Below are 21130 nucleotides of genomic sequence, written 5' to 3'. Positions count from 1 at the left end.
GAGGGCAAAAGGGGGTGCAACTTAATATTAGAAAGGTGTTCCTAATGTTTTGTACACTCAGTGTATGTGTTTAACACTTTCCATGCCAATGATTTAATTGAGAGAGAGAGAGAATGAGAGAGAACGAGAGAGAGAAGGGAGTTCCCTTGTAAACAGTAAAGGATTGACTCATACTCTATGACATGTCTGGGTGTCCCCCGTTGGATTGGTTTCTCCTACATGCAGTAAGAGCTGTGCTAGTAGAGCTTGACTCAGAGTCGTACATGACTAGGTTGGATCCATGACAGTTTTCTTTTGGCAAAGGCTGGATCCATAACAATTGAGTAAGGCTTTATGACTTCCAAACCCTACCAAGTACACAGTATTTGTACATGGTACTACTGTGAATGTCAAATACATATATTATTACTGACTACAATGTATTTGTAGAATGATGTATCATAATAGATATTTAATTGATAATGTACATTATATTAATAGTAATGATTGGAATGTAAAAAAGGTATTTCTGTAAGTCTGTCTGTCTCTCTCTGTCAATTGTATTAACCCACAGTTTAAGGGCCGGATTACCGAACTGGCACACCGGGCATCTGCCCGGGGGCCCCGACCTCGAGGTGTAAACTCTGGATTTCTGATGCTATGTATTGGCCATTGAAAGGCTTTGAAGCCACCGGTCGGCCATATTGGCACTCCCCAGTAAGAGCAGTCCGCCATAGGAATGAATGGATTTCTACAGTATTTAAATTAATTGTTTCAAGGACAAAATTACATGTATTTTAGTTTTTTTTTGTAATGGAGACAGTAACATTAGTAATCTAAAAAAATTCAACTTTAAGGATTTTTTTTTTATATATACACTACATGGCCAAAGGTATGTGGACACCAGTTCGTCGAACATTTCATTCCAAAATCATAGGCATTAAAATGGAGTTGGTCCCCACTTTGCTGCAATAACAGCCTCCACTCTTCTAGGGAAAGCTGTCCACTAGATGTTGGAACATTGCTGCGGGGACTTGCTTCCATTCAGCCACAAGAGCATTAGTAAGGTCGGGCACTGATGTAGGGCGATTAGGCCTGGCTCGGAGTCGGCATTCCAATTCATCCCAAATGGTGTTCGATGGGGTTGAGGTCAGGGCTCTGTGCAGGACAGTCAAGTTCTTCCAAACCGATCTCGACAAACCATTTCTGTATGCCACAAAGTTTGAAGCACAAAATCATCTAGAATGTCATTGTATGCTGTAGCGTTAAGATTTCCCTTCACTGGAACTTAGGGGCCTAGCCCAAAGCATGAAAAACAGCCCCAGACCATTATTCCTCCTCCAAACTTTACAGTTGGCACTATGCATTCGAGCAGGTAGCATTCTGCTGGCATCCGCCAAACCCAGATTTGTCTGTCAGACTGCCAGATGGTGAAGCGTGATTCATCACTCCAGAGAACATGTTTCCACTGATCCAGAGTCCAATGGCGGCGAGCTTTACACCACTCCAGACGACGCTTGGCATTGTGCATAGTAATCTTAGGCTTGTGTGCGGCTGCTCGGCCATTGAAACCGACTTCATGAAGCTCCCAACAAACAGTTATTGTGCTGATGTTGCTTCCAGAGGCAGTTTGGAACTCGGTAGTGAGTGTTGCAACCAAGGACAGAAGATTTTTACGCGCTACATGCTTCAGCACTCGGCAGTCCCGCTCTGTGAGCTTGTGTGGCCTACCACTTTGTGGCTGAGCCATTGTTGCTCCTGGACGTTTCCACTTCACAATAACAGCACTTACAGTTGACGGGGGCAGCTCTAGCAGGGCAGAAATTTTATGAACTGACTTCTTGGAAAGGTGCCATCCTATGACGGTGCCATGTAGAAAGTCATTGAGCTCTTCAGCACGGCCCATTCTATTGCCAATGTTTGTCTATGGAGATTGCATGGTTGTGTGCTCAATTTTATACACCTGTCAGCAACGGGTGTGGCTGAAATGGTCTAATCAACTAATTTGAAGAGGTGTCCACATACTTTTGGCAAGGTAGTGTATTTATATTTTTTATTTGTATGTTTAGTTTACATAATATAATTTAGAAGTATGGAATAAGGTGTCTGTAATCAAATAAATGTGGCAAAAACGAATGTAGACATTAATAAATGCATTTCTATAGCTTCCAAAATATTTTTGACAATGGTGAGGGAGTGCCAAGATGGAGGCACGGTGGCTTCAACACAACGCCCCCAATTAGTCATCTAGCATTTCGCTACACCCGCTATAACATCTGCTAAACATGTGTATGTGACAAATAAAATTTGATTTGATTTAGTGTATATATAAATCATTGTGTACAACAGCTGATGAACCTAACAGTTGAAAAGTGTGAAGAAATGTGATGTGTTATTTCCTGATAGTTGCTGGTTGAAAATACAATGGGTGGTCCTCTGTGGCTCAATTGGTAGAGCATGGCGCTTGTAACGCCAGGGTAGTGGGTTCGATCCCCAGGACCACCAATACGTAAAAATGTATGCACACATGACTGTAAGTCGCTTTGGATAAAAGCGTCTGCTAAATGGCATATTATATTATTATTACAATCTACACAGGACCAATCAGTAGGTTTGCATGGGCGGAAGTTTCGCCTGGTGACATCACCAGGCGGTAAATTGGTTAATAGATATGGAGCAATTTCAGTGCCAACAGAAACTGCATTTCAATTCCATAATTTTGAATTTGTATTAAGATATTACATTTTAATGTAATATCTTAGAATTTGTAATGCACAATTTTAATCAGAATTCAGAATATGAACTGAATTGAATGAATGTTGCATTCAGTTTTAAAATTCAATTTCAATTTAATTCAATATTCAAATTCAATATTTAGCTAGTTTTCCATTTTCCCCACTCAGACCACTCCCAGACATTCCTACCAAAATTCTTACTTGAGAAATCATTATTTGCTAAAAAGCCATTTTATTTTATTTTAATGGAACCGAACATTGTGAGGGTTGGACAATTTAATCAATATTAGAATAAGGCTGTAATGTAACAAAATGTGGAAAAAGTCAAGGGGTCTGAATACTTTCCGAATGCGCTGTATTATTACTGACTCAAATCAAATTACATTTTATTTGTCACATGCTTCTTAAACAACAGTGGTGGAAAAAGTTGTCATACTTGAGTAAAGTAAATTAAAGTAAAGATACCTTAATAGAAAATGACTCAAGTAAAAGTAAAAGTCACCCAGTAAAATACTACTTGAGTAAAAGTCTAAAAGTATTTGGTTTTAAATATACTATGTATCAAAAGTAAATTGAATTGCTAAAATATACTTAAGTATCAAAAGTAAATGTAAAAGTATAGAAAAATAATAACATGAGGAATAAATAGAAAAATAATAACACAAGGAATAAATACACAATGAGTAACAATAACTTGGCTATATACACGGAGTACCAGTACCGAGTCGATGTGCAGGGGTATGAGGTAATTGAGGTAGATATGTACATATAGGGAGGGATAAAGTGACTTGGCAACGGGATAGATGAACAGTAACAGCAGCGTATGTGATGTGTCAAAGAGTTAGTGCAAAAAGGTTCAATTCAGATATTCCGGATAGCTATTGGTTAAAGCTGCAATATGTAACTTTTTGGGCGACCCAACCAAATTCTAAGAAGCTGTAGATCTACTCTATGTGCACTATTTCTATGCTTCCCATTTTTAAGTTCCGTTTTTGAGTCTTTTACTTTCGGTTTTGTACATCAGCTTCAAACAGCTGAAAATACAATATTTTGGGGTATGGAAAATATATTCCACAGCGGTTTAGATGGTACAATGATTCTCTACACTATACTTGCTTGTTTTGTCACATAAACTGAAATTAGGCTAACTATTAGAATATTAGCAACCAGGAAATGGGGGAGTGATTTCTGCATAGTGCATCTTTAACTATTTAACAAACTATTTAGCTGTCTTATAGCTTGGAGGTAGAAGCTGTTCAGTGTCCTGTTTGTCCAGACTTGGTGCATTGGTACCGCTTACCGTGTGGTAGCAGAGAGAACAGTCTATGACTTGGGTGGCTGGAGTCTTTGACAATTTTTAGGGCCGTCCTCTGATTCCGCCTGGTATAGAGGTCCTGGATGGCAGGGAGCTCAGCCCCAGTGATGTACTGGGCCGTACGCATTACCCTTTGTAGTGCCTTGCGGTCAGATGCCAAGCCGTTTCCATACCAAGCGGTGATGCAGCCAGTCAAGATGCTCTCAATGGTGCAGCTGTATAACTTTTTGAGGATCTGAGGGCCCATGACAAATCTTTTCAGCCTCCTGAGGGGGAAGAGGCATTGTCGTGCCCTCTTCACGACTGTATTGATGTGTGTGGACCATGATAATTCCTTAGTGTTGTGGACACTGAGGAACTTGAAGCTCTCGACCTGCTCCACAACAGCCCTGTCGATGTGGATGGGGGCGTGCTCGGATCTCCATTTCCTGTAGTCAACGATCAGCTCCTTTTTCTTGCTGATGTTGAGGGAGAGGTTGTTGTCCTGACACCACACTACCAGGTGTCTGATCTCCTTCCTGTAGGCTGTCACATCACCGTCGGTGATCAGGCCTACCACTGTCATGTTGTCTGCAAACTTAATGATGGTGTTGGAGTCCACGCAGTCATGGGTGAATAGGGAGTACTGGAGGGGACTAAGCACACACCCCTGAGGGGTCTCTGTGTTGGGGGTCAGTTTGGCGTCCGGATTAGTGTCCCGCTCCTTGAAAGTGGCAGCTCTAGCCATTAGCTCAGTGCGGATGCTACCTGTAATCCATGGCTTCTGGTTGGGATATGTACGTACAGTCACTGTGGGGACAACATCGTAGATGCACTTATTAATGAAGCCAGTGACAGGTAAACTCCTCATTGCCATCGGATGAATCCAAGAACATATTCTAGTTTGTGCTAGCGAAACAGTCCTGTAGTTTAGCATCCGCTTCATCTGACCACTTTCATATTGAACTTGTCACAGGTCCTTTCTGTTTGAGTTTTTGCTTGTAAGCAGGAATCAAGAGGATAGAGTTATGGTCAGAGATGTCAAATGGAGAGGGAGAGCTTTGTATGCGTCTGTATGTGTGGAGTATCGTGATTTAGTGTTTTTTCGCCTCTATTTGCACAGGTGACATGCTGGTAGAAATTTGATAAAACTGATTTAAGTTTTCCTGCATTAAAATCACCAGCCACTAGGAACGCTGCCTCTGGATGAGCATTTTCTTGTTTGCTTATGGCCCTATACAGCTCGTTGAGTGCGGTCTTAGTGCCAGCATCAGAGTGCTAGCATCAGTTTGTGGTGGTAAATAGACTATGAAAAATATAGATGAAAACCATCTTGGCAAATAGTGTGGTGTACAGTTTATCATGGGGTATTCTAACTCAGGCAAGCAGAACCTTAAGACTTCTTTCATATTAGAGATTGTGCACCAGTTGTTAACAAAGAGACTCTGAGCTTCCCCGACGCAGCCGTTATGTCGTGCAGAAGAAAACAAATGTATAGAAAAAGCAGATAGATTTACAGTTGAAGTCGGAAGTTTACATACACTTAGGTTGGAGTCATTAAAACTTGTTTTTCAACCACTCCACAAATTTCTTGTTAACAAACTATAGTTTTGGCAAGTCGGTTAGGACATCTACTTTGTGCATGACACAAGTAATTTTTCCAACAATTGTTTACAGACAAATTATTTCACTTATAATTCACTGTATCACAATTCCAGTGGGTCAGAAATTTCCATACACTAAGTTGACTGTGCCTTTAAACAGCTTGGAAAATTCCAGAAAATGATGTCATGGCTTTAGAAGCTTCTGATAGGCTAATTGACATCATTTGATGAAACAAACATAGAAATGGGTCTTCCAAATGGACAATGACCCCAAGCATACTTCCAAAGTTGTGGCAAAATGGCGTAAGGACAACAAAGTCAAGGTATTGGAGTGGCCATCACAAAGCCCTGACCTCAATCCTATAGAAAATGTGTGGGCAGAACTGAAAAAGCATGTGCGAGCAAGGAGGCCTACAAACCTGATTCAGTAACATCAGCTCTGTCAGGAGGAATGGGCCAAAATTCACCCAACTTATTGCCGGAAGCTTGTGGAAGGCTACTTGAAACGTTTGACCCAAGTTAAACAATTTAAAGGCAATGTTACCAAATACTAATTGAGTGTATGTAAACTTCTGACCCACTGGGAATGTGATGAAATAAATAAAAGCTGAAATAAATCATTCTCTCTCTACTATTATTCTGACATTTCACATTCTTAAAATAAAGTGGTGATCCTAACTGACCTAAAACAGGGAATTTTTACTAGGATTAAATGTCAGGAATTGTGAAAAACTGAGTTTAAATGTATTTGGCTAAGGTGTATGTAAAATTCCGACTTAACTGTATATTTACCATGTCCTTGTTCAGCCACGACTCGGAGAAACATAGGATATTACAGGATAATACATTACGACAATGTATTTGTAAAGTGATGTATCATATTTAATCGATCATGTACATTATGTTCATAGTAATGATTGGAATTGAAAAGTATGTCAATTGTGGCAACACTCAGTTTGTTTTACAATGTGTTAATGTCTTATGCCACCTACTGGTCTTAAAGTCTTATGCCACCTACTGTTAAATCGTAGACATGTAGGTATAATTCTAAAAAGTAATAGCCTTTTACCTACAGCAGAGGGAAGCAGAGTACTGAGAAACAGCAACAATCCGGCAAATGTATATGTTACTGTGAAAAAACAGAGGATAGTTTAGTTCAATCAAATGGTGCATGTACAGATTCAACAACATGTTCGAAAATTAAAGATTATTTGGGACAAATACTATGTACTTAGTTCTAGTTTAACCGGATATTATTATTTTCTGTGCCTTGTTCTGCACTAGTGTTGAGGGAGGGTCCCGATTATGCCTATGCGTGTGAGTGCCCGATCGCACTAACAGGAGCGCGCACGTGGCTGTCAGCAGTAGGAAACAGACGACTGGAGCTAAATGTGTACCAGCAACACGACCAAACTGATTTGAAAGGACAGTTTGGGAGAAATGAAGACCATTTGGTCGTAAAATGATATAATTTTGTAAGATTTAAACTCGCTGCAGTTATGTCATAGAGTAACCCAGACAGCCAGCCAGGCTAACAACACTCGCCTAACATCATTAGCCAGCAAGCTAGGCTAACTAACGTTAGCTAGCTAGTTTTGGGGGACATTGCGCCTCCTAATTTGTTCAGCCGTTATCTGTTTTCCTTTTGTTGCCTGGACTGTCCAGCTTCTCATTGTCGTGTTTTCATTGAACGGAGGAGCTTAGGGGACCGGAGCTGTGGGGGGCCCGCGGACAAACCCCCTGGGCGTCCAGGCGGACGGATCACGTAGACACACGGGCCGTGGGTGAGTTTACACTGAGCGAGTTTATAGTAAGGGAAGCGGATGGGCAAGGCCGTGGACCCATGGTCAGGCAGGGCCCCGACAACAGGGAGGGGAGTGGACCATTAGTTAAATAGTTAACTATGATGCCTGTTAGGCAACTAAATAATTTTCATATGTGTTGAGTCGTGAAGTTGTGTGGCTTTGAATGAGGCCTCGAGAGGATATGAAAACACAATCGTTCGTTTTTAGGTAGCTAGCTAGGTAGTTAGCGTGTTGGCTAACGCGAGTTAACAAACCAACCTGCTTAACGTTAGATTAGCGAAATATAACTATAATGTTGTCCGAAATCTTGGTGCAAGAAATAAGGTACTGTATCGGTGGATGCTAGCGAATGTAATTTTGGCTGACTGTTGTGCTTGTTAGTGCATGCACTTGATAGTGTTTATGTGGCCACACCTGAGTTGATCGTTGGGCCAGGCAGTCTTTTGACTGAATGTGTTCTACAATGCATTTGAATTGTAGGCATGTCATTGTCAACATCTAGCTCTGTAGATTGTTAGTGGATTTTGAGTGTTCGGTGACACTGGATAGCTATTGGGCAGAAATGGACAGTGGGTTTGGGTGGAGTAAATAACACAGGTCAAATCATCATATTCAAAAACATTAAGTGAAACCTCAGATAGACATGCATCATTCTACTTACAACTGTATTTTTACTGTATTGTGGAGATAGTGCTTGTTGAAAATACCCCAATGGGCAATAATTGGAAAAATCCATCTCCATTAACTAAATATCTTAAAGAAGACATAGAGTAGGAGCTAGGTGTGTAATGAATGGCCAATGTCCTGCTTCAGATATAGGGAACTGTGTTTGTTTATTTTTAGCTGGTTTTCATGGTCTGTTATTAGAATCTTCCCCACTGTTCAAACTACAATTCCCCCAGTATATTAGCCAATAAAGCTTTGGGCATTAGCCTATCTCTCAAAGAATGTCCATGATTTCAAAATATACAGCCAACTTCTTCATTTATAATTCTGTGGCAGCAATAACTTTTTTGTTGTTGTTGTGAAAAACTTGTCTGAAAAGGGTGGGGCTGGGACTGATGGTCTCAATATTATTTATTATCATCAGTCCATGATAATTTACTCTAATACACTATGGAAATGTGGAAAGGTTGTTTCCCAATTTAACAGCCATCCATGTGATCATGAATATGAGTTCTGTGGATAACTTTGTGGTTTTTCATAAAACCTTTCTGGCTTCTCTCTTTCCATCTGTCAAGGAGTAAATAAGGAGGAGCCATGGCCGAAATCTCCGCCCTAATCCCATCACCTCCAGCTATAGGTGACACACATGCTGCCCCCTCCTTCCCCATACCCTCTACTGCCCCCCCTCCTCCCAGCAGCACCGCCCCAGAGCCCCCTAAGGAGAGCCCCATCCCCAAGTCCTCTCTGTACGGTGACAAAGCTTCTCTGACATTAACTGTACCAGGAGAGACGCTCCCTTCTCACCCGTCTCCCAAGAGAGGGGGGAGAGGACCTCCCCCGAGTCCCCCCAAACGCGTCTCATCAGCGTTAACTCCAGAGACTCCAGTGCCCCCACCTCTAATACCCCCAGAGAGCCCTGCTCCCCTGCCTGAAGTTACTTCAGACAGTCCTGCCCCCTTACCTGTAGTAGCCCTAGATACTCCTGCCATCCCACCTGTAGATGTAGCATTGCAGCAGAGTGAGGAAGTGAAGGAGAAAGACATGGCAGCAGGGGCCAGCCCAGTGTTGGCTGTAAAGCAGGAAGTGAGTAACCCAGGGGGCAAGGAGCTGTTAAATGCCCCCTCAGAGGGCCCTACACAGGCCCACAGTGAGCAAGAGGTACAGGGGGTAACACAACAGACTACCAGCCACTTCTCTGATCTTAATCTCCCACCTAATCTCTACCCCAGAGTTCATGTCACTGTGAACACTAATCCTGCTACTGATTATGCTCAGCCTCAGTCTATAGTGGACACTCCCCCTCCTCCTCCTGCCCCCACTTACACTCCCCCTCCTCCAGACTCCACCCAAACAGCAGCAGCTGCAGCCCCTGAAGCACAAAATCCTCAGCCACCAGAAGAAAGCCATAACCCTCACCCTAACCCTCAACCCCCTCCCAAACTGGACACCCCCAGCCTGTCTCCCATACCTGAGACCTCCAGCCAATCTCCCAGAAGGGCAGAGCTACCCAGCACCCCCTCCAGAGCAGGGCACCCCAGTCCTCCAGTGATCCAGGAGCCTGTCTCCCTCTCCCTGCCCTACCCCAGAGCCCCAGCCCCAGACACCCTCAGCTACCTGGAGTCAGCCAGCATGATGTCAGGGACCCTGGAGTCTCTGTCTGGCCTGGGGGAGGATGGAAGCTCTATCGGGTCCGACTCCGAGATCAACGGCCTGGCTGTCAGACGCACTGACAAATATGGCTTCCTCGGCGGGACCCAGTACAGCGAGGGCAGGTGGGCATGGTAAAACAAAAACACACCCTCACTCTATGCACACACAGATGTAAAATACATGTCTATTGTGTCTTCACTCTGGCTGTAGATGGCAATTACTCTGGTTTGTTCTGTCTCTTTTAATCAAATCAGTTTTTATTTCTCACATGAGCCGAATACAACAGGTGTAGACTTTACCGTGAAATGCTTACTTTCTAGCCCTTAACCAACAATGCAGAGTAAAAAAAAAAAAAAAAGTAAGAAACATTTGCTAAATAAACTAAAGGAAAAGTAGTAACACAATAAAATAACAATAATGAGGCTATATACAAGGGGTACCGGTACCAAGTCAATGTGCAGGGGTACGAGGTAGTTGAGGTAATTGAGGGAATACAGTGGGGGAAAAAAGTATTTAGTCAGCCACCAATTGTGCAAGTTCTCTTTGTGCAAGTTCTCCCACTTAAAAAGATGAGAGGCCTGTAATTTTCATCATAGGTACACGTCAACTATGACAGACAAAATGAGAAGAAAAAATCCAGAAAATCACATTGTAGGATTTTTAATTTATTTATTTGCAAATTATGGTGGAAAATAAGTATTTGGTCAATAACAAAAGTTTCTCAATACTTTGTTATATACCCTTTGTTGGCAATGACACAGGTCAAACGTTTTCTGTAAGTCTTCACAAGGTTTTCACACACTGTTGCTGGTATTTTGGCCCATTCCTCCATGCAGATCTCCTCTAGAGCAGTGATGTTTTGGGGCTGTCGCTGGGCAACACAGACTTTCAACTCCCCTCCAAAGATTTTCTATGGGGTTGAGATCTGGAGACTTGCTAGGCCACTCCAGGACCTTGAAATGCTTCTTACGAAGCCACTCCTTCGTTGCCCGGGCGGTGTGTTTGGGATCATTGTCATGCTGAAAGACCCAGCCACGTTTCATCTTCAATGCCCTTGCTGATGGAAGGAGGTTTTCACTCAAAATCTCACGATACATGGCCCCATTCATTCTTTCCTTTACACGGATCAGTCGTCCTGGTCCCTTTGCAGAAAAACAGCCCCAAAGCATGATGTTTCCACCCCCATGCTTCACAGTAGGTATGGTGTTCTTTGGATGCAACTCAGCATTCTTTGTCCTCCAAACACGACGAGTTGAGTTTTTACCAAAAAAGTTCTATTTTGGTTTCATCTGATCATATGACATTCTCCCAATCCTCTTCTGGATCATCCAAATGCACTCTAGCAAACTTCAGACGGGCCTGGACATGTACTGGCTTAAGCAGGGGGACACGTCTGGCACTGCAGGATTTGAGTCCCTGGCGGCGTAGTGTGTTACTGATGGTAGGCTTTGTTACTTTGGTCCCAGCTCTCTGCAGGTCATTCACTAGGTCCCCCCGTGTGGTTCTGGGATTTTTGCTCACCGTTCTTGTGATCATTTTGACCCCACGGGGTGAGATCTTGCGTGGAGCCCCAGATCGAGGGAGATTATCAGTGGTCTTGTATGTCTTCCATTTCCTAATAATTGCTCCCACAGTTGATTTCTTCAAACCAAGCTGCTTACCTATTGCAGATTCAGTCTTCCCAGCCTGGTGCAGGTCTACAATTTTGTTTCTGGTGTCCTTTGACAGCTCTTTGGTCTTGGCCATAGTGGAGTTTGGAGTGTGACTGTTTGAGGTTGTGGACATGTGTCTTTTATACTGATAACAAGTTCAAACAGGTGCCATTAATACAGGTAACGAGTGGAGGACAGAGGAGCCTCTTAAAGAAGAAGTTACAGGTCTGTGAGAGACAGAAATCTTGCTTGTTTGTAGGTGACCAAATACTTATTTTCCACCATAATTTGCAAGTAAATTCATTAAAAATCCTACAATTTGATTTTCTGGATTTTTTTTTCTCATTTTGTCTGTCATAGTTGACGTGTACCTATGATGAAAATTACAGGCCTCTCTCATCTTTTTAAGTGGGAGAACTTGCACAATTGGTGGCTGACTAAATACTTTTTTCCCCCACTGTATGTACATGTAGGTAGGGGTAAAGTGACTATGCATAGATAATAAACAGAGAGTAGCAGCAGCATATGTGTGTGTGTGTGTGGCGTAAATATGCGTGTGTGTGTTGGAGTGTCAGTGTAATATGTGAGAGTGTGTGGTTAGTCCAGTGAGTGTACATCGAGCCTGTGCAAGAGAGTCAGTGCAAAAAAGTATCATTAAAAAAAGGGTGTCAATGCAAATAGTCCGGGTAGCCATTTGATTAACTGTTCAGCAGTCTTATGGCTTGGGGGTAGAAGCTGTTAAGAAGCCTTTTGGTCCCAGACTTGGCGCTCCGATACCGCTTGCCGTGCCGTAGCAGAGAGAAGTCTATTACTTAGGTGGCTGGAGTCTTTGAAAATCAACCGTCTTTCCTGGCTTGGTCATCTTCTCCGAGTCACCCAGCTTGCCCTAAGTGATCTCTCCCTCCCCACCCTTTCTGTCCAGTCCTCCCTATCTCCACTCTAAATGTATCGGTCTGTCCTTCGTCTCTTCTTAGTGTGACTCAGATAGATAGTGCTGAGAGCGCTTTTGTGACACAATATGTACTGACTGTGCCTCGCCCAGCCACCCATTTCCCTCTCTCCCTCTTTCTAGAGAACGTATCTTGCCCCTACCCTTGGACCGTCTCTCTAAGTGCACTTCCTCTTCTGTTTTATGTTTTATTGATTTAGTTTGGTATTGATTAAGCCTGTTCCCCTTCAGTGTCATTATCAAAGGGTGTCTGTGTGTGAGAGAGTAGTGTAGGACAGAAATATTGTAAATATAAAGTATAATATAAATCTGTAGATGAGTATTCCTATTAAAGAAGCTCAGGTCGCACAGTTTCCATTTAAAATAACTCTTGCTCCTATTTGGAATCTACTGAATGAACATGACCCTGCCAGTCTTAGGATATCCATATTTAGATACGTTTTTTTCTGGATAAAGAAACGTGCTTACGACTTCTCAATGGTGCTGAGAGACATTTTTGCTGTTTTAAAGCGAATTCCCTGAAATTCTGCACATTTTGCCATTGAGTGGAGAGAAAATGTTGCAGTTTTAAAGCTGATTTCCTGCTAATCATTCTACATATTCTGCCATGGAGCTGAGATACATTTTTTGCAGTTTTATAGCTAATTTCCTGCAAATATATGCAATTTGCCATTGCTAATGCTGTGTTCTTTTGCTCAAACGTAACAACACCATTTATTGTTTTTGAAATAGTTTTAGTGTTTATTTTGGTGATGTTAGTTCTCACAGATTATATGATAAAAAAATATATATAGGTCCATTATCTTTTCTACATACTTTGTAGCAGTATTGTTAGAGAGGGGTAAAGATAAAGATGTTGTTCTGCGCCAGGCAGGTATTAACCCTGCCAAAAGGAAAAGCGTAGGATAGATAGAGTACTGCTTCCAGACACACACACATCAGCAGAAGAGACTGTCTAGAGTGTAGCCTGTTTGCCAGATAGCCAGTGGAGAGAGAAAAGATAAGACCCACCATATAAAACACACGTCACAGCACAGGGGTAACCCAACCAATAATACCTTATACATTAATAATGGCAGAGCGATTTAAAGGCAACTTCATAGAAACAATTGACAAGAAAGAACCAAGTCATCAACATTAGAGGATTTGCAATACTCTGTGTTACCTCCCAGTGGAGAAGTGGGGGAAGTATGAATGTGTGTGTGTTCATAGACAATACAAAGAAGGCCTTAAAATGTCCAAAAGTCTTCTCGGCCAAATGTAAATAGTCCCACACAAAATTAATACAGTTCAAACAACAATAAATTAGTCCAAATAGTCCAACGACACTGAACATCAAAAGGAGCGCATAGGGAAAAAAAGTAAGTCTGCTGCAGTGAAAAGCACTGGAGCGATAGAGGGGAAAATGAGAGCGTGAGAGAGAGAGGGGGGGGGGGTCTTAGCTGTTGACTTCAGACTTGCAGTTACACTGTCTGTCCGTCTGATACACCTGATGGTTTGTTGGTTTGTTTTTCAAAGCTTTGCAACAATGTTGCTACTACTCCATTCGAACAATGACAGGAGCGGTCCCAAAAGATTACAACCACGACCTAGAGCGGTAACACCGGCGATCGACTTAAACACTTTACAACTAAGCACGCTGAAAATAAACAAGACTTCTGCAGAGTTGCACATACTGTCAAACTGCCGCGCCAACCGAGAGCTCTCCACAGAGAGCTGGAAGAGCTATCTTTATTTCCTCCCTCCTGACTGCTGATGCGCTCTTAAAGTGGCAGTGCACGGTGAAGGCTCCGTGCAGGATTTTGCCCCCCATGAAAAAACTCAGCCCAAATAAATGCTTCACAGAGTTCAAGTCACAGACACATCTCAATGTCAACTGTTCAGAGGGGACTGTGTGAATCAGGCCTTCATGGTCGAATTGCTGCAAAGAAACCACTACTAAAGGACACCAATAAGAAGAAGAGACCTGCTTGGGCCAAGAAACACAAGCAATGGACATTAGATCGGTGGAAATGTGTCCTTTTGGTCTGGAGTCCAAATTGGAGATTTTTGGTTCCAACCGCCGTGTCTTTGTGAGACGCGCGGTGTGGGTGAACGGATGATCTCTGCATGTGTATTTCCCACTGTAAAGCATGGAGGAGGTGGTGATGGAGGCTGTTTGTAAGGGCTATTTGACCAAGAAGGAGAATGATGGAGTGCTGCATCAGATGACCTGGCCTCCACAATCCCCCGACCTCAACCCAATTGAGATGGTTTGGGGTGAGTCGGATGGCAGAGTGAAGGAAAAGCAGCCAACAAGTGCTAAGCATATGTGGGAACTCCTTCAAGACTGTTGGAAAAGCATTCCAGGTGAAGCTGGTTTAGAGAATGCCAAGAGTGTGCAATGCTGTCATCAAGGCAAAGGGTGGCTATTTGAAGAATCTCAAATATAAAATAGACTTTGATTTGTTTAACACTTTTTGGGTTACTACATGATTCCATATGTGTTAATTCATAGTTTTGATGTCTTCACTATTATTTTACAATGTAAAAAATAAATGCTATGAAGCCCCTAAATAAGATCTGGTGCAACCAATTACCTTCAAAGTCACATAATTAGTTAAATAAAGTCCACCTGTGTGAAATCTAAGTGTCACATGATCTGTCACATGATCTCAGTATATATACACACCTATTCTGAAAGGCCCCAGAGCCTGCAACACCACTAAGCAAGGGACACCACCAAGCAAGCAGCACCATGAAGACCAAGGAGCTCTCCAAACACTTCAGGGACAAAGTTGTGGAGAAGTACAGATCAGGGTTCGGTTATAAAAAAAATATCAGAAACTTTGAACATCCTACAAAGCACCATTTAAATCCATTATTAAAAAATGGAAAGAATAATGCACCACAACAAACCTGCCAAGAGAGGGCCGCCCACCAAAACTCACGGACCAGGCAAGGAGGGCATTAATCAGAGAGGCAACAAAGACACCAAAGATAACCCTGAAGGAGCTGCAAAGCTCCACAGCGGAGATTGGAGTATCTGTCCATAGGACCACTTTAAGCCGTACACTCCACAGAGCTGGGCTTTACGGAAGAGTGGCCAGAAAAAAGCCGTTGCTTAAAGAAAAAAATAAGCAAAGACGTTTGGTGTTCGCCAAAAGGCATGTGGGAGACTCCCCAAACATATGGAAGAAGGTACTCTGGTCAGATGAGACTAAAATTTAGCTTTTTGGGGGGGATTAATTATGCATGCTCAAGTTCTGTTTTTTTGTCTTATTTCTTGTTTGTTTCACAATAAAAAATATTTTGTATCTTCAAAGTGGTAGGCATGTTGTGTAAATCAAATGATACAAACCCCCAAAAAATCATTTTTAATTCCAGGTTGTAAGGCAACAAAATAGGAAAAATGCCAAGGGGGTTGAATACTTTTACAAGCCACTGTGTGTGTGTGTGTGTATACAGTGGGGAGAACAAGTATTTGATACACTGCCGATTTTGCAGGTTTTCCTACTTACAAAGGATGTAGAGGTCTGTAATTTTTATCATAGGTACACTTCAACTGTGAGAGACGGAATCTAAAACAAAAATCCAGAAAATCACATTGTATGATTTTTAAGTAATTAATTTGCATTTTATTGCATGACATAAGTATTTGATACATCAGAAAAGCAGAACTTAATATTTGGTACAGAAACCTTTGTTTGCAATTACAGAGATCATACGTTTCCTGTAGGTCTTGACCAGGTTTGCACACACTGCAGCAGGGATTTTGGCCCACTCCTCCATACAGACCTTCTCCAGATCCTTCAGGTTTCGGGGCTGTCGCTGGGCAATACGGACTTTCAGCTCCCTCCAAAGATGTTCTATTGGATTCAGGTCTGGAGACTGGCTAGGCCACTCCAGGACCTTGAGATGCTTCTTACGGAGCCACTCCTTAGTTGCCCTGGCTGTGTGTTTCGGGTCGTTGTCATGCTGGAAGACCCAGCCACGACCCATCTTCAATGCTCTTACTGAGGGAAGGAGGTTGTTGGCCAAGATCTCGCGATACATGGCCCCATCCATCCTCCCCTCAATACGGTGCAGTCGTCCTGTCCCCTTTGCAGAAAAGCATCCCCAAAGAATGATGTTTCCACCTCCATGCTTCATGGTTGGGATGGTGTTCTTGGGGTTGTACTCATCCTTCTTCTTCCTCCAAACACGGCGAGTGGAGTTTAGACCAAAAAGCTATATTTTTGTCTCATCAGACCACATGACCTTCTCCCATTCCTCCTCTGGATCATCCAGATGGTCATTGGCAAACTTCAGACGGGCCTGGACATGCGCTGGCTTGAGCAGGGGGACCTTGCGTGCGCTGCAGGATTTTAATCCATGACGGCGTAGTGTGTTACTAATGGTTTTCTTTGAGACTGTGGTCCCAGCTCTCTTCAGGTCATTGACCAGGTCCTGCCGTGTAGTTCTGGGCTGATCCCTCACCTTCCTCATGATTATTGATGCCCCACGAGGTGAGATCTTGCATGGAGCCCCAGACCGAGGGTGATTGACCATCATCTTGAACTTCTTCCATTTTCTAATAATTGCACCAACAGTTGTTGCCTTCTCACCAAGCTGCTTGCCTATTATCCTGTAGCCCATCCCAGCCTTGTGCAGGTCTACAATTTTATCCCTGATGTCCTTACACAGCTCTCTGGTCTTGGCCATTGTGGAGTGGTTGGAGTCTGTTTGATTGAGTGTGTGGACAGGTGTCTTTTATACAGGTAACGAGTTCAAACAGGTGCAGTTAATACAGGTAATGAGTGGAGAACAGGAGGGCTTCTTAAAGAAAAACTAACAGCTCTGTGAGAGCCGGAATTCTTACTGGTTGGTAGGTGATCAAATACTTATGTCAAGCAATAAAATGCAAATTAATAACTTAAAAATCATACAATGTGATTTTCTGGATTTTTGTTTTAGATTCCGTCTCTCACAGTTGAAGTGTACCTATGATAAAAATTACAGACCTCTACATGCATTGTAAGTAGCAAAACCTGCAAAATCGGCAGTGTATCAAATACTTGTTCTCCCCACTGTATATCCACAGTAAAAATGAGTCCTATATCGACATAACCTGAAAGGCCGCTCAGCAAGGAAGAAGCCACTGCTCAAAAACCGCCATTAAAAAAGCCAGACTACGGTTTGCAACTGCACATGGGGACAAAGATCGTAATTTTTGGAGAAATGTCCTCTGGTCTGATGAAACAAAAATAGAACTGTTTGGCCATAATGACCATCGTTATGTTTGGAGGAAAAAGGGGGTTGCTTGCAAGCCGAAGAACACCATCCCAACCGTGAAGCACGGGGGTGGCAGCATCATGCTGTGGGGGTGCTTTGCTGCAGGAGGGACTGGTGCACTTCACAAAATAGATGGCATTATGAGGAAGGAAAATTATGTGGATATATTGAAGCAAGATCTCAAGACATCAGTCAGGAAGTTAAAGCTTGGTCGCAAATGGGTCTTCCAAATGGACAATGACCCCAAGCATACTTCCAAAATGGCTTAAGGACAACAAAGTAAAGGTATTGGAGTGGCCATCACAAAGCCCTGACCTCAATCCTATAGAGAATTTGTGGGCAGAACTGAAAAAGTGTGTGTGAGCAAGGAGGCCTACAAACCTGACTCAGTTACACCAGCTGTGTCAGGAGGAATGGGCCAAAATTCACCCAACTTTTTGTGGGAAGCTTGTGGAAGGCTACCCGAAACGTTTGACCCAAGTTAAACAATTTAAAGGCAATGCTACCAAATACTAATTGAGTGTATGTAGTCTTCTGACCCACTGGGAATGTGATGAATGAAAGAAAAGCTGAAATAAATCATTCTCTCTACTATTATTCTGACATTTCACATTCTAAAAATAAAGTGGTGATCCTAACTGACCTAAGACAGGGACTTTTTACTAGGATTAAATGTCAGCAATTGTGAAAAACTGAGTTTAAATGTATTTGGCTAAGGTCTATGTAAACTTCCGACTTAAACTCTCTCTCTCTCTATATATATATATATATATATATATATATATATATATATATACAGTGAGGGGAAAAAAGTATTTGATCCCCTGCTGATTTTGTACGTTTTCCCACTGACAAAGAAATGATCAGTGTATAATTTTAATGGTAGGTTTATTTGAACAGTGAGAGACAGAATAACAACAAAAAAATCCAGAAAGACCATGTCAAAAATGTTATGAATTGATTTGCATTTTAATGAGGGAAACAAGTATTTGACCCTCTGCAAAACATGACTTAGTACTTGGTTGCAAAACCCTTGTTGGCAATCACAGAGGTCAGATGTTTCTTGTAGTTGGCCACCAGGTTTGTACACATCTCAGGAGGGATTTTGTCCCACTCCTCTTTGCAGATCTTCTCCAAGTCATTAAGGTTTCGAGGCTGACGTTTGGCAACTCGAACCTTCAGCTCCCTCCACAGATTTTCTATGGGATTAAGGTCTGGAGACTGGCTAGGCCACTCCAGGACCTTAATGTGCTTCTTCTTGAGCCACTCCTTTGTTGCCTTGGCTTTGTACTTTGGGTCATTGTCATGCTGGAATACCCATCCATGACCCATTTTCAATGCCCTGGTTGAGGGAAGGAGGTTCTCACCCAAGATTTGACTGTACATGGCCCCGTCCATCGTCCCTTTCATGCGGTGAAGTTGTCCTGTCCCCTTAGCAGAAAAACACCCCCAAAGCATTGTTTCCACCTCCATGTTTGACTGTGGGGATGGTGTTCTTAGGGTCATAGGCAGCATTCCTCCTCCTCCAAACATGGCGAGTTGAGTTGATGCCAAAGAGATCAATTTTGGTCTCATCTGACCACAACACTTTCATCCAGTTCTCCTCTGAATCATTCAGATATTCATTGGCAAACTTCAGACGGGCCTGTATATGTGCTTTCTTGAGCAGGGGGACCTTGCGGGCGCTGCAGGACTTCAGTCCTTCACGGCGTAGTGTGTTACCAATTGTTTTCTTGGTGACTATGGTCCCAGCTGCCTTGTGATCATTGACAAGATCCTCCCGTGTAGTTCTGGGCTGATTCCTCACCGTTCTCATGAGCATTGCAACTCCACGAGGTGAGATCTTGCATGGAGCCCCATGCCGAGGGAGATTGACAGTTATTTTGTGTTTCTTCCATTTGCGAATAATCGCACCAACTGTTGTCACCTTCTCACCAAGCTGCATGGTGATGGTCTTGTAGCCCATTCCAGCCTTGTGTAGGTCTACAATCTTGTCCCTGACATCCTTGGAGAGCTCTTTGGTCTTGGCCATGGTGGAGAGTTTGGAATCTGATTGATTGATTGGTTCTGTGGACAGGTGTCTTTTATACAGGTAACAAGCTGAGATTAGGAGCACTCCCTTTACGAGTGTGCTCCTAATCTCAGCTCGTTACCTGTATAAAAGACACCTGGGAGCCAGAAATCTTTCTGATTGAGGTGGGGGTCAAATACTTATTTCCCTCATTAAAATGCAAATCAATTTATGACATTTTTGATATGTGTTTTTCTGGATTTTTTTGTTGTTATTCTGTCTCTCACTGTTCAAATAAACCTACCATTAAAATTATAGACTGATCATTTCTTTGTCAGTGGGCAAACGTACAAAATCAGCAGGGGATCAAATACTTTTTTCCCTCACTCAAAAAAATTAAGGGAACACTAAAATAACACCACCTAGATCTGAATGAATGAAATAATCTTATTAAATACTTTTTTCTTTACATAGTTGAATGTGCTGACAACAAAATCACACAATAATTATCAATGGAAATCAAATTTATCAACCCATGGAGGTCTGGATTTGGAGTCACCCTCAAAATTAAAGTGGAAAACCACACTACAGGCTGATCCAACTTTGATGTAATGTCCTTAAAACAAGTCAAAATGAGGCTCAGTAGTGTGTGTGGCCTCCACGTGCCTGTATGACCTCCCTACAACGCCTGGGCATGCTCCTGATGAGGTGGCAGATGGTCTCCTGAGGGATCTCCTCCCAGACCTGGACTAAAGCATCCTCCAACTCCTGGACCGTCTGTGGTGCAACGTGGCGTTGGTGGATGGAGCGAGACATGATGTCCCAGATTTGCTCAATTGGATTCAGGGCTGGGGAACGGGCGGGCCAGTCCATAGCATCAATGCCTTCCTCTTGCAGGAACTGCTGACACACTCCAGCCAGTCAATACTTTGTAGAGCCACCTTTTGCAGCAATTATAGCTGCAAGTCTCCGCTGAAGGATTTCAATGGCTGAAAAATCCCTGGATAGCAATCAATATCATAATTACTAACTACCAATCATAAATAAAACAATCGTCGAAATAAGCCCTATAATAAATAAGGAAACCTTAAGTGTCTTACATGCCCAGCATAGTTGGCATGCGTGTGTGTCTTGGTGTTTATGTTGTTAACTCTTTCTCCATGTGTTACAGTGATAAGGACATCAGAGTTGATGTAGCACGGCAGAGAGAGATGAAATGGCTGGACATGTTCAACAATTGGGACAAATGGGTCTCAAGACGCTTCCAAAAGGTACTTACCTACATCTGTCTATGAATGGTGTATCTGTGTATAAATGTGTATGTCATAACATAACAAGTGTGTGTGTTTGTTCCAGGTGAAGTTGCGCTGTAGGAAGGGGATCCCCTCCTCTCTCAGGGCTAAAGCCTGGCAGCTGCTCTCCAACAGCAAGGAGCTCCTGGACTCCAACCCCGGCAAGTTTGAGGTACTGCCGCTAACCCACACCCTTTCTCTCTTCATACTTTCACTATGCGAAACATGTCTATTGTGAAG

General features: G+C 42.8%; 1 protein-coding gene across 1 annotated transcript; it reads left to right on the top strand.

Moving 5' to 3' along the window:
* Window positions 1-6961: 6961 nt before the first annotated feature.
* Window positions 6962-21128, top strand: LOC123481135 (TBC1 domain family member 10B-like). The gene is made up of 4 exons (XM_045211140.1): window positions 6962-7396; window positions 8659-9855; window positions 20770-20869; window positions 20955-21128. Exons 2-4 carry the CDS (start codon window positions 8678-8680, stop codon window positions 21126-21128), a joined length of 1452 nt encoding a protein of 483 aa, XP_045067075.1. The 5' UTR covers window positions 6962-7396; window positions 8659-8677.
* Window positions 21129-21130: the final 2 nt, after the last annotated feature.

Source organism: Coregonus clupeaformis, chromosome 35 (genome assembly GCF_020615455.1).
Source record: "Coregonus clupeaformis isolate EN_2021a chromosome 35, ASM2061545v1, whole genome shotgun sequence".
Classification (NCBI taxonomy): domain Eukaryota; kingdom Metazoa; phylum Chordata; class Actinopteri; order Salmoniformes; family Salmonidae; genus Coregonus; species Coregonus clupeaformis.
This window is presented reverse-complemented; position numbering and strand designations above follow the sequence as displayed.

Bases quoted from the DNA above. Each gene is read 5' to 3' on its own strand.
- LOC123481135 (XM_045211140.1), top strand. From the start codon at position 8,678: ATGGCCGAAATCTCCGCCCTAATCCCATCACCTCCAGCTATAGGTGAC. The intron at 9,856-20,769 runs GTGGGCATGGTA...CATGTGTTACAG, and splicing joins ACCCAGTACAGCGAGGGCAG to TGATAAGGACATCAGAGTTG. The intron at 20,870-20,954 runs GTACTTACCTAC...TGTTTGTTCCAG, and splicing joins TCTCAAGACGCTTCCAAAAG to GTGAAGTTGCGCTGTAGGAA.